The sequence below is a fragment of the Sesamum indicum genome, linkage group LG5, assembly GCF_000512975.1.
Source record: "Sesamum indicum cultivar Zhongzhi No. 13 linkage group LG5, S_indicum_v1.0, whole genome shotgun sequence".
Classification (NCBI taxonomy): Eukaryota; Viridiplantae; Streptophyta; class Magnoliopsida; order Lamiales; family Pedaliaceae; genus Sesamum; species Sesamum indicum.
The window spans coordinates 17035727-17055127 of NC_026149.1; the positions used below are offsets into that span (position 1 = coordinate 17035727).

A 19401-nucleotide genomic window follows, 5' to 3' on the forward strand; every position below is an offset into this window, starting at 1 on the left:
GTATATGTGTGTGTATATATATATGTATATATTTATTCTAAAACAGTTAAAAATATCTAAATAAGGTATTTTTGAATGATGACAAACATTGGGTATGTTTTGACTTGTCTCGAAAATAAATTGGAAATAAAAACAAATATAGTGTTAGACTCCCATTTGAAATTTGGTGTAATTACACAAAAACTCCATGTGGTTTGTTAAATTATATATAGCATCCCTAAGGTTTACTTTCGTCTAATAAATAAGTCCATCAGTCAATCAAAATTCACTGAATTTGTTGATATTAAAAAAAAAATATTAGATAGATCCAGGTGTAATTTCATATTTTTAAATGATCCAAGAATATTATGTTTAATTTTTTTAAAATAACTTTTTACTCATATAGCCATTTTCATCCCGTAATTTAGTCAAAATTTTAAATTAATTTTATTTATTCATAATTTTAAAAAAAAAAATCTACCCATCAAATGAGGAGACATTTTTGTCATTCTGGATCGAACAATACCTCTGATAAAATCTCCACATCGCCCTCAAATATTATGTACAATCACACAAATACCATTTTCAAAATCCCCAAACGATCTTAACTGCAAGTCATCTACGTTCCAAATATCGACAAATATTCCAAAAATAAGCTCGCGATTATTATTTTATACTAAACAAATATCCGCTTAAGATTTTTGTTGACTTAGGTTTAGCTGCACGACCACGTACGCTTATATTATACCTAACTTTCTAGAAGCAAAAAATTAAATTATTTGATACAAATAAAATAATTTTATTAAATTAATAAAAGTCAATTTAAATTAATCCCACCCCCCCCAAAAAAAAAAAAAACAGATCCGAATCCTTCACGAGCTTCGTCAATTTCGAAATTGAAATAGGACAAAAATAAAGAAATCTCGAGACCCAAGTCAACCTAATGCTGTCACCTAACATGTTACAATTAATATTATTTTATTTTCTGATACAACTTTTGACTTCCATGACCATGAGTTCCAGCACTATCTTTTCTTGAAAATATAAATAAAAAATAATTATATTTCTTTCTTTCGAGATTTGGTGTAATTGTATATAATATTATTGTAGTCTGAAAAATTATATCTAATACTCTTGAAGTTTGCTTTTACCTAATAAATAAGTCCACTCATTGGTCGAAATTCACTGAATTTACTAATATTAACAGAAAAATTGAATGAAAATTGATGTTTACCATCGATTAGCTTATTACAGGTCAGATATTTTTTTCGGACTAAACTGCCCTTATAATGTCGAAAAATGTACCTCCTGAATGCATCAACACGTGAAGACATTTGAGAAAAATTTAATCACAAAAAAAAATTATTTGACCTGTAATAGGTTAGTAATAAGTCAATCGAGGTTAAATATAATTTTTTTTCGATCTTTTTATTAATATTATCAAATTTGATGAATTTTAAATAATTAAGGGACTTATTTGTGAGATAAAAGCATACACCAGAGATGTTAGATTAATTTCTCAAACAACAGAGGACTTACATGTAATTATATTGAACTTGAGGGAAAGGGGTGTAATTATCCCTATAAATAAAGGATAATCATATTCATCTTCTTTTGGATTTAGTATAATTTTATGTAGATCTCTTATTGGTTGGGAAATGACATATCACATCCTTGAAATTTGGTTTCATCTAACAAATAAATCCATATGTTGGTCAAAATTCACTGAATTTGCTTATATTAATAAAAAATTGAATGAAAATTGATATTTAACACCGATTGACTTATTACAGATTAAATAATTTTTTTGGAACTAAACTATATCCTTATGACGGTGAAGATATACCTCTTCACATGCATTAACGGGTGAAAAAATATGAGGGTAATTACAGGGGGTCTACATGTGTGTAACACTAGAAAACGAATTACTATTAGCTACATATTAGTGGCTATATATGGCTAAAAAATCATGGTAAATGATCATTATTAACTAGGATTAAATAAAATCAATGCAGAAAATTAGTTTTTTCACCATAAAAAAAAGTTATTCACTGCGACTAAGAGCCATGGTCACGGCCAACAACCGTTGTAGGGTCGTGGTCAATAACTATCTGCTACGGTTATTTGTTATTAACCATGACAATTAACTGTTGTTAAATGGTATAATTCTTTTAATGTAATTACACCAAATCTAAAAAAAGACGAGTGTAATTATTCCTATAAACAAATAATTTATTTACATCAACTTGAAATTTTTAATTTTAGAAAAAGATGGATTTCAAACTGCATGATTGTGACAAAATCCATATACTCTGAAGTCGTTGGATATATCATACGTTGATTAAGTTGTTTGGACTTGAAACGTATTTGCGGACGTAAACACCACATCGTGGCCAATGTCTTGTGATAATTAAATAATTGAAATTTTGAGTGAATGCGTAGCTCATGAACTAGAATAAAATAATAAATAAAATTTAATATTATGGATTATTGTAATAGAATCTCGACCGTCTAATTATAAAATAATAATATCTCGTAAAATTAGATTCCCAAGTATATACAAAATAATGTAAAGTTGGATAAATAAATAATTGAATATAAAACATTTTCATTATATTTAGAGAAAAGTATTATTTTAGTTCGCTAAGTATGCCTAATTTTAATTTTAGTCCGATAAATATGTCCATTTTTGTTTAGGTCCAATAACTTACAAAATTGCTTACTTTTAGTCATCTGGCAGATTTTCGAACAATTTTACCCCTACGAGTGCATATGGACTAAAACTGCTTTTCAAAAGTTGCATAGGGATAAAATTGTTCGAAAATCAATCAGAGAACTAAAAGTAAACAATTTCGTAAGTTATTGGACCTAAACAAAAATGGACTAAAATAGACATACTTAACGGACTAAAATAATACTTTTTTTCTTATATTTATGTTAAAATACAGCCGTAAATAACGAAAAATATAAGTAATGAACACCACATGCTTGAGACTCGATCAGAACTGCAAAGCGACTATTTGGATTGACTTGACTCGAGTCAAGTAAACTCCACTTTTATATGTATTACGTAGTAAGGTAAGTAAAATTAAATTTAATATATTATTATTTAAATTAATATTGAACTTAAAAGATTATATTTGAGTTTAATTTAATTTATAATCAAATCAAATTTAGATGAGCTTTAGTTGAATGAGATATAAATTGAATTCAAATAATTATGGAAATAAGAAAATTAAAATTTAAAAAGGAAAAAGAGTTGCATTCATACAAGCCAAGATGTTCTACCCACAGACCCCAACAATATTAACAGATCTTCCCATTTTACCCCTCCCCTACTTTTTCCTAAAAAAAAAATTAAAATTAAATTAAAATTAAAATTGCTGTTGCTCCAAAGCTACATAGCTTTCCATGACTCGAGAGTGGGAAAGCTACAAAAAGAGTCAAAGTAGCGCTCTGTCGCAGCGGCGCCACCGTCCCCCACCGCCGCATATGGCTGAGACACCAGAGACGAAACTGAGCCGTCCAGTAAAAAAGCCGACGCGTCCAGTGTTGGTAATCCTCCACCAGGCTGCACCGGATTTGATGGATCGGGCGTCCACACCGGCGCGACGGGGAGCTGAACGTTCAAGCCACCGAACTTCACGCCGGTCACCTGCTGCACCATCTGCCTGAAATTCTCCGGATCCGCGGCGATAAACGTCGTCGTCGCAGCTCGCTTCGACTTGCGCGACTTGCGCTTCGTGACCCTTCCGCTAGTGGGAACGCTCCGGCACTGCAGCTTCGAGACGGGGGCGTCGTTCTCAGAGCCGCCGGAAGGGGTCGGCGTTGCATCCGGCTTAGCGAATAGAGAGCCGACCATTCCGGCGGAGAAAACGTCGGAAGTAGTAGTACTGGTGAATGAGCTCTGCAGAGCCTTCGTTATCGCATCATTTTCCTTGGTGAAAACATCGGAAATCCAAGCATCCGCGGCAAAGGCCGGCCGGAACGACCACGGCTGCTCGATCGTCGTCAGATTATCGTAAGAAGCCATTTCTTTTTCTCAAAATCAACAAGAAGAAAAACGCTTTCGTTCAAAACAAACACATTCTTGGTATAAGCTAAAAGGATAGTCCTGTTTTTACACATATATAGCTTAAAGAGTTCCAACACTGAATAATACAGTGAGGGGGTGAGTGAAGAGAGAAGAGAGGGGAGAGATTTATGGATGAGAGGGTGGTGAAGGCTGAAGGGTCAATAAATAGGGCGGTGGTGGGGTGGGGAGGAAGGAACCTCGTTCCTTTGGACACGCAGCAGGCTGACATGTACGGAACCTACACTTTTTAAACTTGCTTGTAGAGGACTAATTATTAGTTATATGCGTCCCAAATATATTAATGGGAAATTTTTGTTCCCAATCATCTCATTTAAATCTGAACCAATTATATGTCAGATACAACGTACTTGTCATGTGATTAATGTATAATTTATAAAAAATAGTCAATTATGGAGCAAATATCCCACACTTGTTCTATGACTAAATTGGTTCGACTGAACTAGATTTGGACAAAAATTTTCCTACATTAATTACCCAAAAATTTACTCCAAATTGAGTATTCTCGTAGTTGAATTAATTATATAATAAATATAATATATTTATATTTTAATTAAGAGATAATTATATTGTTCTTTATATGATTTGGTGTAATTATGTATAATTTTTTTATAGCTTGAAAGTTTATATTTAGTATTCTTTATGTTTGTTTTCTTTCAATAAATAGATTCATTCGTTAGTCAAAATTTGATCGAAAAATTGAACAAAAATCCATTTTTACTTCTAATTAACTTACTGTTAACTTATAGCATGGTAAATAATTTATTTCTGATGAAACTACCCTTATAAGGATGAGGATATACTTCATTACATACATTAGTGCGTGTGAAGATGTATAACAGTAGTTTGATACGAAATAATGCGTTATTTTCACTTTGCCCCATCTATTCTAGTTTTTTTTCACTTTATCCCCCCTTACTAATGATTGTATCACTTAAAACCCCCTTATACCCTTATAAATATTTCACTTGCACCCCAACTCTTAAAATTAATTTTGTAAAGTTTAACAATTTGGTTCAACGGATTTTATAAAATAAAATAGTTATGATAAAATTATGAAAATTTCTTTTTTAATACTTTTGACATCTCTATACTATGACTGAAATAACTATAAATTTAAAATATAATTATTTAAATACTAAAATATTTTTCGGAATATTTTTAGAGAGAATATAAAATCAAACAATCATATAATAATTATGAAAAGTTTAATTTAGAAATGATACAAAATTTGAATTGCATAAGATGAATTTTTTAAAATTAAATAAGATGCACAATTTTTTAATATTATTTCAAGCACAACATTATTAGGACAAAAATATTACTTTTATTATCTTATATTTAGGAAAAAAATTACATCAATATCAAAATATATTATTTTTATGTGTAATTATTTTCTGAATTTCTTAGAAGTAAAATTGTCCGACTATTAAATCCATCTAAATAGTTTTAAATTTTGAAAGTTTTTAAATGATTATATCCTAAATTAAAATAATTTTGTATTTTTGGAAATTATTCTATTATTTAAATTTTAAAAATTATTATAATAACGCAGAAATGTTACGTGACTGCCCAAAACATTTCATAGTTGCATTATGAATATTTAATTCTATAAATTTTATTGAACTTAATTATAAGAAGTAATGGAAAATAAATGAAATTTTAAGATTTTTTGTTTCCTAATATTTCAAATAAATAAATTTTCATTTTTTTTATATCGAAATATTTATTTTTCATCACATAAGAGAAAATTAAAAGATACTGAAACTTCACTTCACTTCACTGGTAAAGTGCGCTTTTAGTTATCGCGTTTCTTGGAATGAATTAGCTTGCAGGCCGCCTGAAGATTGGCTGCTTCACAGCCACAATTCCGGTCTCATCCGCCGCCGTCTCTCTCCGCCTGTACACTTTTTCCGACGAACTACTGGTAGCCATCTCGTTTCGTTTTCTTTACTTTCGATAACTTTTCCGGCTTTTTTTGTTTTTCCTTTTAGTAATTCCAGAAACATAATTCATCAATTGAATTCCGTGCATGGTTTGAAATTCATTTTCGCTGATGTCATACGGAGCTTAGAGTACTCAATTGAAATTAAGCGGCTGTAGTTGAGCTCCATATTTCCTAATTCTTGCACAAGTATGACCTTTTGTTGAGGACGGATTAGAACTGACAAGGGTTGTCTTAGAAATTGTCAATTTGTTTTAGAGTCTCGGAGTTGGGAATATGGAAAGCTGGAGAGAACCTGGAAGCAAACTAATGATATATGGTAGACAAAAGACGAAAGTTTCCATGTCATGCAGAAAAGGCATAAGTTAAGGGTGCTGTTAGTGTTGTTACATCCACGCATACAGGCATTCTTGGTGAATGAGTTATTTGTTCTTCATGGGAATGTGACCCCAGTAAAAGATGAAGAACTATGATGTCGGCTTAGATTTGTCACAAGAACTTTTAGGATTTTGATGATTTGGAGTATAAACGCTTCTCGACTATTTGGGTTGTTTGAATTATTTTCTTTTTATTGCTTGAACTCTGTGTTAGTATATGATATTGATTAATCACATGTTCATGTTCTTTTTCCCTTGTTTATATGGTCAGACATTTGAGGTCTGATATATTCATAGATAGGTAGTGATCTGTGTCTACGATTTAAGGCTATGGTTCAAACTAAGCAACTAGAGAGCTGTATCCTGGGAAGAGGGATCATTTAAGAACAAATGTCAAAAATTTGTCCAAAAGACGCAGTTTCAGAGGCAAGTATATAAGAATTCATATGGTGTAGGAAAGACAAATTCGATGGACTACTGTGTCTAAGACATCTTAGATGTAGCACTTGGCTGGAGAAAGAAAAATGATGTGGACCTGTTCATGGTAAGGTGAGGTCATAAGCTCCTTAAAACGTCTTAATAGATATTCTAAAGATTATACTCTTGAAAATCGTTGTGGCAATTTTTTTTAAATATAGATCCTAAAATAAGAATTTTAGGATCTTATAAACTCTAAAACATCTTATCAACTCTTTTATCTTTATATCCCAACAAACAAAAACACACTCATAAATTTATTAGTACTTCACTTTTTTCCTTCGTATAATTGATTTTTCCCCCCTAAATCAACATTATCTATTTATATAATTTTAAATTCTAATAATTTGATAGGTTTTCGGTCATTATTATAGTATGAAGAGCTTAATTATTATGCCAAATACTCTAACATCTTATAAGCTTTGACATAAAGACTTTCAGAGCTTATTTTTAATATAAGATTAAACATATTGATCCTCTTAAAACATCTTATAATATGTTGGAGGTTATAAGATATTTCAAATAAGCTTAGCCAAACACCCTCTAAATGTAAGTTTGAAAGAAGTCAGTTGTTTGAAAAATAACATTAAACTGTTAACGCTGTATGTAAATTTTTCTGCCACGTTTACAAAAGATACTTATCGGTTAGCTTTTTTTCCATGTTGTGTTTCCCATTAGCAGCCTCCAGTTACTTCTGTTTTCCTCTGCTCTTCAAAATGAGAAATTTTAACTACTGGGAAAATGATATTCGTGTGATGCTTGGTCTTGAAAGCACAGTATCTTTGCTCCAGCATCTGTAATGTCTTCTGGGCTCTCCACCTCATGTAATAACCACCGAGGGTTTTGACAATGCATACACACTCATCTTAGCAGAAATGCAATCTTACTGCAACATTCAATTAATTACTAGTCAGTCCATTTTGAGCAGCTTCTTGGAACAAATGACTCCACTGTTCTCTACAACTGCAACTCTGTCATGTGCTTCCACCACTACAAGTCCCAAATTATCCATTGCAAAGTCTCTGTTCAACAGCAGATGCCCTAATCGAACTGGGCCCTTTGTTGTATTGGAAGCAGAATCTGCCTTTCTAGCCAATACACCAAGGAAATGGAAGCCCTATGAACTTTCCAATGTTCGGTTTCTTCAACAGAAAAAGCCTTTGGTTGTTTGCATCTCCTACTCTTGTACTAGGTACTGATTTTTCTTTGTTTTTTTTCCTTGTCCAAATTCATGATTTTGTTTGGTTCTGTGCATGTGATTCTTTAATCCTTTGATTTGACTTTCAAGTTGACTTTGAGTGTTGATAGATAGAAAGATAGACTTCATGTAGCCTTTGTGTTGGGTGTCCGAATTTTCAGCATACAGGAACCAAAGTCTGATTATCAGCCTAGTGGTGCTCATATTTCATTTTTCATTCACATTTCAAGAATTCTTAATCATTACCCTTTGTGATATGATCTTGTAATCCTCATTGAAAGTCATATTCTTAAAATATTAATACTACATGATTGTCCTCTCTAACATTATAAGTTTTTACATAAGGTGGTCGTTTAACATGGTAGTAGAGCTAAGAGTCAAGCTGAACCTGTTCGAACCTCATTGCCACCCATGCATAAAAGAAATGTTTCACGTGCAGGTTTTGCACGTGAGGGGGCGTGTTAAGATATTAATATTAAATGATTCTCCTTTCTAACTGTTTAAGTTTTAAACTTTTAGGTAAGGTGGTCGGTCAACACATTATTGCAGAATCCTTGTAAGTTTACATCCAAACTTTTAACCAGTGATTGAGTCGCCCCAACTCTCGGACTGCTTCTTATAATATTTGGGTTTATATACAATATACATACAAGCATGGGAATAAATTCGTGATCTATTTTGCTCAGCATTGTAAATTGCTGCAGTAAATAGGGGATACACGAAGAAATCAAGAACACAGATCAATGTGGCTTACTCATACATGCCCTTTACAAAAAATCTATTTTTGATGACTTGCATGGGAACATTTTTATTTGATAACTACGTCCTACTTTAGTCGGAAATTATCTTAACATCACCAGGATTCTGTCTTCTCAAACTAGGGCTTACTTTGGGGGTGATTCTGGAAATACTCCAGAGGCTGAGAATGATGATAATGGTAGTGGTGATGAGCGCAGTGAACAGGACGCGTGTGACCCTCCACCCGATTTTGAACTTCTAGATGATGGCATTGAGATAGCAATAGAAAAGACAGGCAAGAACAGCAGGAGAATTACATCAAAGGTAGCTGTGCAGGCCAGCCTCCAAACAGTTTGGGATATATTAACCGACTATGAAAGATTGGCTGATTTTATTCCAGGCCTAGCAGTAAGCCAGTTGCTTGAGAAGAGAGATAAATTTGCTCGTCTATTTCAGGTATCCTCATCATTTCCTTTAGTCCAAATTATTTTTCTTTTTGTCTCACTCACTTCCTTTTGTTAGTGTCTTTTTGTGGTACATTATTCTTAAAGAAATAGGGATCTAGAAAGTAAGATGTTTGCACAAAATTCATTTGTCTCTATATTTTCACTTGTTATTTGATTTGGTTAGCATCTTAGATTAAGAACTTCTCCATTATTTTAATCTCATACTATTGCCCCTACTACTTTGCACCATACTTCTTGGTGCTTGTTGAGAATGAGTTGGAGTCTAGGAATCATCAAGTGATTATTATATATTCTATTCCTCATATCTATCACTAACCAGTTCCATATCGCATGGGAGTCACATTCACTCTCTCTTTCTTATATTCTCAACTGATATTGCATCTACTGCGTTTAACAGATTGGCGAGCAGAATTTGGCATTTGGGCTGAAATTTAATGCAAAAGGCATTATTGATTGTTTCGAGAAAGATCTTCAGACTCTTCCTTTTGGTCAAAAGCGTGATATTGAGTTCAAGATGGTCGAGGGTGACTTCCAACTCTTTGAAGGGAAGTGGTCTATTGAACAGGTTGAGATTTGTTTCTCATTCCTATTCTGATTGTAACTTTATTTTTCATATCCTCAAGCCCCAAGGTTCTGTGTTCACAATAACAAATCAGTGAGAAGTTCTTCAATTGTTAAGCATACTTTCTTGAACTTAGTTTTCTTTTTTGTATTAGTTATATAATTGTAAGATTTTTTCCAATGAAATGAAAGGCATACTGAAGGTAATCATTGATTACGAATTCTTTTAGAGTTTGTGGTTATGTTTTATTTCAGAATCCATTTTGTGATTTATATTGGAGTCTAAAGAACTATTGTGTTTTTCAGGAGGTGAAGCAGAATCCTGGAGATTCACAGAGTGATTCTGTAATTGGCGAAGAATATCAAACAACGCTTCTGTATATTGTACTGGTGAAACCTAAAGTGTGGTTGCCCGTGCGCCTTGTTGAGGGTAGACTCTGCAAGGAGATCAGATCAAACCTGTCATGCATACGGGAAGAAGCTGAGAAAGCTTTTCAGAATACAAATTTTGCTTTGTAGTAGATTTGCATGTCTGCAGTAGGTATGCTCTGTACAGTTTCTTGAATATTTAGCTTTTGGTAGTGGGTTCACTAATTCCCTTTTCGTCTGTCAGAATTAAATTATACTTCTCTAATGCACAATGAGCAAGCATCTCTGTATTATGGAATAATACAAGTATAAATCAAGAGGTTACTTGGAAAAATAGACATGTTTGTACTTTTGTAATATGTTGTTGCAAGTTGGTTGGCGTCCAGACGGCACCCAAGATAGGGATTCTTGATCTGTGAGATTATGAGCAGTGAGCTTGATGATATAAAGTATTAGTACCGTAAAGGGTAAAAATAGTTACAGTTAGATGATCTCGCACTGTCATCATCAAAATATATGCGTCTCAAGAAGTACCCATTGCAGAATGAAATTATCTTTATTAGAATATATTATGGAACTTATTAGAAATATTGGCAATCAAAATATATGCGTCTCAAGAAGTACCCATTGCAGAATGAAATTATCTTTATTAGAATATATTATGGAACTTAGTAGAAATATTGGCATTCGTGGACTCAAAATTGACCTCTGGTTCTATCCTGTAATATTATTGATGATATGATGAACGGGCTTTCTTCTATCCTGTAATTATTATTCACAATACATGATACGATGAACTTGCCATGGGAACTTGTATGGTATGAGCCTTGAGTTGCAAGTCAATTTGCCAGTTTCTTTTGTGCATGCTTGTAATAGATTTAAGGTTCGGTCATGCTTTCTGAGAGCAAGCATGCATACACCTTCATGAGTATTGTTATACTGTAATTTCACCTTCTTGATTCTTTTTTTGGATGAAATTAAACTGGACTTCTTGTTTTGCTTATTTCCGACAGAATTGTTTGTCTTCATTCATTGTTCAAGGATCAGTAATCCCAGAAATTGAGCATGCCCCGGATGTCACATTGTTCTCAAATGGCTACATTGACTTGCTGCAGTAAGGTCCATCTCTCAACTCTTTTTCTCTTCGGAAATTACACTTTCAACTAAATTCTGCCGCTTGAATTTCTGGTCATCTATCTGCCTACAGAGGCTTGCCAATTGCAAAGAACAAGGGCACGACAGCATTTTCCTGTGTACTCTGACTACAGAGCTTGCATTGAGCTGTATTGAAGAGAATACGCTCTTGAATTTCACTTGGCGGATGCATTGCCAGAGAATCCAACGGTACATCAGATTGACTCACTGCAGTGAGAATACTTGATTAGGAACCTGCTGTCTATTCTATTTACAGTATTACTTGTTTATTCTAGCTTGTAAGTTGTATGTATTATTTCATTATTTGGTTTATACGTTAGGGTTTTAAGTTAGTACAAATGCTGTTTCACAAATGTAAAAAAACAAAAGAAAGGGAAGAAGAGGGAACTTATTATGAGAAGTTTCCATTTCATAACGGTAATTGTTTGAGAAAACCACTCCTTATTATTGTTCTGAAAATACTTGCAATTTATACTACTAGTTTGTTACTTTATAGTATGAATCTTTTGAAATTTATACTGTGATGTCAGACTTAATTCGCAGGGAAATATGATGTCACAATCATGTAAAAGGGCATCAAACAGATCTGCCAATCACAAACCGAATGAACTATAATATGAGAAAAGCAATTCCACCATCTTGTGACATTGAAAATACATAAATGCAAGGATTCCAAGAAAGACTAAAGTTTGAAGGTATTGACATTTAAAGATAACTCTGTTTGAACATACAGTATTTATGTACGATAAACAAAAGTGGAGCCTGTTGAGAGATCAATCTGCAACCACCAACTAGTTACTGGATGCCTCATTATAAGGAACAAAAAGAACTAATTTCACCTTATTCCAAGTCAAAATTGGAATTTCTGCTCAAGTGGTACAATCCTCAATCAAAACGAGGTCACTAGGCCTATACCTAACTCTTCTGCCAGTTCATCCCACACCGGAAGCAGCGTCAGCACTACTAGAACAATTGCCACTGTAACAACTGCTTTTCGCCAAGTCCCCACTTCTGTTACATCATTTAAGCATGGTTTCTCTGGAGCCCTCTGCGTAAATTCACACTTACTCATCAACATGAGAACATTTATGATCATCACGAGAACAAAAGGAGAATTGTATTCTGAATCTTTGGTTTGACAGTTTTTATTCATTACATACCTGACATATCAGCACATATAATCCCCAAGGAAGCGATAAGGGTCCACCGAGCTAACAGTCAGAAGAAGCAGATCTTAGTGATAGTAGTTGTATTTCAAATACAGATATAACACAAACAAGAAACAGAATGCAAGATTAGCAAATTTGCTAAAACTTGGCTAATCAAAGATGAACGTACCACTCCTAACCCCAACAAGGTATAAGTTGCCAAACCAGAAGCGATGAGTGTATTCCTACCAAAAGCCCCCTGATGATGACATAGAAGATATTGGTCAAGTATGTCATGTTTCTAAAGTACACAATTAACCCACCAAATTACAAAAATATGCATATCTTTCCAACCACACAAGCAGGCAGGTGATGGAATCAAGCTATAGGACTTAGTAGCATGAAATAATATGTTGAATCTGCTTCAGAGTTTCTCTTTGATGTGTCAATAGCCAAGGTTGCAGAGAAAGATTACATTATTACTCACAAACAGCCATTTTAGAAAATTATCATCTTGCACTCCAGCCAAGAATTATGCACCCGCAAAGAAATCATATTTGAAGAATGCTGCAATTGAAGCAAATCAGTTTAGGACATTCATACATAATATTGGCACAGAGACAAAGAAAGCATATGGCGTCTAGTCATTATATCAATGCCCAAGTTGCTCCCTGAACACTAAGGTAAATACTTTTTTAGCAGAACAAAAAGCAACTACTTTCGGTTGGCAACTAAGGTGATGCAATCTGCACATTTTGGGTTAATGTAATGTCTCTGGGACCAATTTTCATCATGCACTGGAGTGAGGACAAATATAAAGATAAATATGCTAGAAAACAAACAAAGCAGCTACCTGCATAGCTCTTCCACCATCGAGACACCCCACAGGCAGCAAATTAAAAGCTGATGTTGTCAACCCACACCTACAACGTGAGAGGCTTGACATTTAGCATACTCATTTATTGTAATAAATTTAAATCTCCATAAAGATGCATCACCAGCCAGCAATCACTAAAGGATGGATTGAAACAGTTGCTGCATGCATAGCCCTGTAACATACACAAGCAGTGTAACAGAATGTTAATTGCAGGACTTCGGAATAGAAGAGGATCACTGAAGAATCATGCTAAGCTATAAAACAAGACCAATTTGGGTAGCCTAAGTCTGAATACGGACATAACAAAACCTCCAACCTCCCCTTTTTATTGTAAATAAGAATGACTGAATACATGAGGATCTCAGCATTCAAGTTTGACTGTTTGAGGAGAATTCCTTAGGACAGAAACTTGAAAAGGTAATACGCGGACTTACTTATAGCCCAGAACAGCTCTGCTGATGAGGCCAAGAAACAATGAACCTTGGAAAAGTGTGCTTGGAACCTGCACAAAATCTCCTGCCACATCTGGATTTGATGAAAGAAGCAACCCAACAGCAAACATAGAGAAAGATAATGCAGCTCCTGCAAATGGCCCGGCCAATGAAATATCCACCTTTGCTTTCCGATCAGGAAGAATAGACTTGAACTACAGAATAAAGCAACACAAAACAACAATTGGGAGTTTTGGAGTCAGAAACCTCAATGCCCCAATAATTACAAGAATAGTGTTTCAGAATTACTTGATTCGAGCAAAGGAAAGACATATGCAATATCTGACTGGCCCTGGGATGGTAAATTGCATGTAGATTTCAGAATGATCTAGGAATGAATAAAATAGTACAAGGATGGAACTGCAGGATTTTGGCATCTTTATGCTACTTCAAATTTTGTGTTTTCGTAGTATAGAGAAAAAAAATAACTTTGCCATATGAAGGCAACATGAGCTCTAATTCATGACAGTATATTCACATAGAGTAAAATGAACTGCTAAACCTTAACATTCTGGGGAAGTATGATCAGAAATAGCAGCCTCCATCTAAAACAGTAGATAAAGGATCTTTGCCTGATACAAGATCAAAGGCATCAAGGAAGAAAGAAGAGGAAACAACAGCACTACAGATCACTTTCAGCCAGAAGATAAAAAAAAATAAAGAGAATTTGATGTACAATAACACTTGATCTACAAACCAGGAAAATAAAAATCGTAAATGGAACCCAAAACAGAATTTTCTGTAAGCAATAAGGGGCAATCAATTAATAACTCAGTGATTTTCTCCTGATTTTCTAACATATGCTAATCGTATCTAACAAAGGCATTTACTTAGCTGATTACCTCTTTTTTAATTCCCAACTGTGCTGCTGATGAAATGCACAATCGGTCTTAACTCATAACTACACTGACCGTGTGCTGAATAATGGAGCAGGACAGCAAAACTAGTTAGAAATGTCACCCTCCAGAAAGACAAAAAAGTAAAGAAAAATATGGAAAGGAGTGAAAACCTTAGACACAAAAGGGAGACGAAAAAGGGACTATACCAAGAGATTAAGAGAAAAAATGTTCCAGCATACAAGCAAGAATAAAAAGGAACATATAACAGATTACCACATCAGTCTTCCAAGGGAGCTTCCTAAGTTAAAAACAAAAACCAAAAACCAAAAAGAAACAAAGAAAAACAAAAAAGAACTACTAGCGAAGAAATTAGCATAAGATTGTGTATGATCCTAAGTAGAAAATAATTAACCTATACTGCTTTCCAACTCCAGAAAACATCGTCTATGCATGATAAACAGTGAATTAGACCATGAGAATGAATGATTTTGTGGATAGACTCTTACCTGAGTAATTGCTCCAAAGCTCCCCAGGGTAATGTTTGGAATAAAATAAGGAATACTAAGTTTCACATTTCGCGGAAAGGCAGCAAGAATATGTCCAACTTCCTGCAGGGAATGAACTCCTTCATGTCGATGATCTCATAAAAACATGTGACCATAGTATGAAATTCTATATCTGATCACCTTCTCAAGGTCAAACTTTATGAAAAAGAATTGATACAATCTGACAGCAAGGTCTTACAATGACAAAGAAAATAATGCAAAAGAACCAAATGTTGGTACACTTATTATGCAATTTCCCAGAAAAAAAAGAAGCTTTGAGTCTGGAAACTTTTTTTCTCAAAACATAGTTCATCACTACCAATCCTAAATATGCCAGAAAACTTGACTTAATTAGAAGTAGAACCTTGTGTTCAGAAAAATACAGATTGTCCAGAAACACCCTCCGGGTTTTAGAAATTCCTTAAAATATATACCAAGAAAACAAGCAAAAGCACCAGATGTTTAGCATGCCATAGACCATTGTGGAAGACTTTGAGAGGAGCATTCTCTCCAACATTGTCAAAGTTGGAAGGCGTGCTGCCCAGCTATTGTTTTGGTCAGATATGAAAAATTAGTTGTTATTCAAAGTATTATGTTTTCCTCAAGAGAAATCTTGCAGAAAGACCCAAAGCGACTGTTGCAAGGAACATACAAAGATTAATTCAAATTGCAATTTATATGCCCAAACAAGAAAATACAAGATGACAAAAGATTCGGCTGCAACAAAACAGAGCATGTGTACCTCTGCCAGATGTATGCCTTACAAAAGGGTTTTTAAATCAAAATAGTATAGTTAAGTGTTTCTATACTCCATTCATCATCTGTTACATTTTCCAGTGAATGATAAAGGGCTTATGGTGAGAAATTCGAGCCTCTAGGTAGAAGTTGTATGCCTTAATGGATTTAACTTACCAGGGAGAAAAAATGTTACTTACATGAAACAGCTGGATTCCCAATACACCATAAGCCAGAGGCAAAGCAGAGTCCACAAATGGAAATAGGAGCTGCATATCTGGTGGTTCAATAGCATCAGGATCTGTGAAATATTTGACTATCTCTGGAGGAAGTCTATTGATCTGTATAGTAAAAACTCAAAACTAATTCAGGCCATCTGGATAGATTGTTGAGAAATCCATACACGCAATCAACTAAAAGATGTTGTTATGCAGATTAGCATACCTGAGATGCTATTCCAAGCTCAACTGAGGAACCAATAGTAAGAAGAAACAATAGAAGAGCAATAACATATTGCCAAAGAGTTGTTTGCTCTGGCTCTGAAACCTCTTTGCGCAGCAAGCCAAAGCTAACACGGGGTCCACCACGTGGGTCTTCTCCTTCAGAATTTGGTTCCTCCACCATGAATAGATTGTATTTATCTCCCATGATCTCAGATAACTGACTCTGAAGCTTTGCAAACACATCCTCCCTCTTTCCCCGAATATTGCCAAGAAAGAGAATCCCTTCTCCCAGATCACCAAAAGGCTCTTCTCTGGTTACCCAAAAGGTCGAATAGCCAAAGAGCTTTTCCTTAATAACTTTTACATCAGCAGGATCAACCTTTTCTGGCCCCAGTAGTTCCATTAATTTAAAAGAGTCCACCTGGAAGTTACTGTAAGCTGGTCCAACTGGTGACATAGTTGGTGGCTGAGGAAGCAAAAAAAGTTAAGTACTGGAGAGATCATTCATCCTCAAACAGTCAGCTAAGTGATCGACTATTTCAACAATGTGATACATAGTTCTTACTTTCTTGCTAGATTATTTAACTCTATTCTTAGGGCTTTTCACCACCTGGCTGCTGTTACTACTCGGAAGGGACATTTATGCACTGTGTTTGCAACGACTTACTTATTTGTCATCTCATGCGTGTCCATGATACCAAACTATGCCTTGGAATGTTTATTTGTTTTACAAGGATTGTTCGGGGATAGTGCATAAGTCAGACCACTGTTGCAGTTTGTGCACTTGACAGAGAAAAACTTACTGCTATATTGGGTTGTTTTATGTCTAACGATATCCAATCAAGGCATGAATGACTTGTACTCCAAGCTTGGTCTTTGAAGCTTAAGCTTCCAAATCTTATTCTCAGCTATGTTTGTGACACTTCGTACTGGGCAAATTGGATATATGGAAAGTGTTTAATGCCATGGTTGGATTCGCTCTCTTCTTTCCCTTATATTATTTTCTTCTTTGGTCCCTGGCAACTAGTTCTGACTTTTGCTTCACCAGATTCGGACACAAACTCTGTTACTTAACCCCTCATTTCCAACCCTTGGGCACTTGCATATATTCTACTCACATTCTCCACAAAAATTCAGCTAAAGTTTTCTGACTCAATCCTTTCTTCAACCTAACTACAGCTAAACATGAAACAACAGTCCCTGTTAATAGATTCTCTGATCTTTTAGAGTATTCTCATTATTCTTCACATGTTAGCGTTCTCTATGTATGAATATGTCAATAATGTAAGCAGATTTATTTTAAATTATCTAGGAAAAATTAATGTATGAAAGTATAAAGGTTCTTTTTGTAAAAGTGATCACTACTCTCATCTTCTTTGCTATTCCTGACCACAGTCCTACAGCACATCCTTTTTTCTAGGATTCTTTCATTAATAGCTATTTTTCAACCTTTGATTTGTCTGAATGATGTATCCGTTTATTCAGAATTTCAATTCAATTCATTAGATTTATTAGTCTTTTGACTCTACTTCGAGATCTTCTGGTGCTTGTATAACTTATCATTTTCTATATTTTCTTCCATGATGTATGTTTGTGATGAATTTTACAAATATTTCCTTTTGAAATCTGAGAATCAAATCACATCGGACATTCAAATTTTTTGTCCATTGAATGTCTAGATGCTTTAGTGTTGATTGATGCTCTTTTACTGTAGTCTTCTATTTTTCCAGAGTTTTAGCACATGGTAATCTTTAGTCATCATTCATCAACAGGTTGATAATCTATGGAAACGTTAGATTTGAGTCATTGACGCCTATTCATCAGATTTTCGAGCTCAGTAGATATTTTGCCAACAAGCTCGAGTTTGAGGGGCACTAGGTTGTATATGAGATCTTCTACAATATTCTTCTAATACTTCACTTGTTACATTCTATACATCATTAAACTTTGTCCATGATTGTAATATACCTAACTGATTTAAAAAATCTCTTCCTCTACCTATACCAGCAACACGGGCATTTATAGGGAGAGGAAAATTCAAAACCATCCAATACACAATGGTTACTCTCGCCTCTCTTCTCATCCTAACATGCTTTTCCTACTACCCCTTTGCCAAAGTCAATAACTTTATCCCCCAAAATGTACTAGTAATAAAGAACAATGTACGCTTCACACACTCACACACAATGCTTACGAAATTTTGCCTAAAAAGGAATCCAAAAAAAAAAAAAAGGAAAATGCACAAAATACAAAATCAACAACAAGAATAACAATACATAAATGAATAAGCTCACCCGTGTAGATATTGAAGCCGGCGAATTCTTGGAACTATCATCGGACTTCTTCTCGGATGACGCCATCGTCGCCAAATTTGAATTCTCTTTATTTTCTCTTTCGCCATGCATGCCCTTATCATCATTTCCATTACTCTTCCTACCATCATAACACGACCTAATCACAAAATTCAACTTCCCCAACTTCTCTTTCGAAATCAATCGCCTCCTCTTCGACAATAATTCTCCGCACAGAAAACACTTGCTGCTGTTGTTCTGATACTTTTCTCTGAATTTCCACCCATTTGGAGGACCTAAAACAAAGCTACAGTTGGATAGAATCCCCATTCTCGATCGGACTCAGCTTCACTCTCCTATGCGTATACCGCGCGCGCGCGTGTGTGTGTGTGTGTGTTTTTCGGAGATAAATTCAGAAAAATAGAGAGATATTTTGTAAGAAGAGAAGATTTTGAGATATGGTCTTCTTGAAATTTCAAAATATCAAATAAATATTTTAAATTAATATAATATTCTATTTAAATATTTTATCCGCTTATTTAAATCTAATATAAAAATATAAAATTTCATTCTATAATTATATTTTTTAGTTTGGTTAAATTACATGACACCCCTAAAATTAAGTTAAATTAGACAAATATCCTCTATTTTTTATAAAATTACAACTGCACTC

The 19401-nt window shown here is 34.3% G+C and overlaps 3 protein-coding genes across 9 annotated transcripts; 1 reads left to right on the forward strand and 2 right to left on the reverse strand.

The window, feature by feature from the left end:
• LOC105162823 (calmodulin-binding protein 25-like) lies at nucleotides 3377–4012 on the reverse strand. The gene has a single exon (XM_011080945.2). The coding sequence runs from the start codon at nucleotides 4010–4012 to the stop codon at nucleotides 3377–3379; it is 636 nt and encodes a 211-aa protein (XP_011079247.1).
• On the forward strand, nucleotides 5859–11816 carry LOC105162824. Of its 7 annotated transcripts, XM_020693691.1 has the most exons (8): nucleotides 5859–5999; nucleotides 7553–8063; nucleotides 8589–8625; nucleotides 8951–9263; nucleotides 9672–9839; nucleotides 10142–10376; nucleotides 11218–11323; nucleotides 11412–11429. In XM_020693691.1, the coding sequence occupies exons 2-6, from the start codon at nucleotides 7991–7993 to the stop codon at nucleotides 10352–10354; spliced, it is 804 nt and encodes a 267-aa protein (XP_020549350.1). In that variant the 5' UTR covers nucleotides 5859–5999; nucleotides 7553–7990; the 3' UTR covers nucleotides 10355–10376; nucleotides 11218–11323; nucleotides 11412–11429. The 7 variants fall into 7 exon arrangements, with proteins under 7 accessions (XP_020549350.1, XP_011079254.1, XP_011079248.1 ...); XM_011080952.2 differs by lacking the exon at nucleotides 8589–8625 and having other exon boundaries at nucleotides 8930–9263; nucleotides 11218–11318; nucleotides 11412–11816; XM_011080946.2 differs by lacking the exon at nucleotides 8589–8625 and having other exon boundaries at nucleotides 8930–9263.
• On the reverse strand, nucleotides 12036–19167 carry LOC105162825 (probable zinc metalloprotease EGY1, chloroplastic). The gene is made up of 10 exons (XM_011080957.2): nucleotides 18732–19167; nucleotides 16439–16903; nucleotides 16195–16335; nucleotides 15221–15322; nucleotides 13819–14030; nucleotides 13506–13556; nucleotides 13361–13430; nucleotides 12698–12766; nucleotides 12520–12570; nucleotides 12036–12407 (listed from the first exon to the last, which is right to left on the reverse strand). Exons 1-10 carry the CDS (start codon nucleotides 19056–19058, stop codon nucleotides 12249–12251), a joined length of 1647 nt encoding a protein of 548 aa, XP_011079259.1. The 5' UTR covers nucleotides 19059–19167; the 3' UTR covers nucleotides 12036–12248.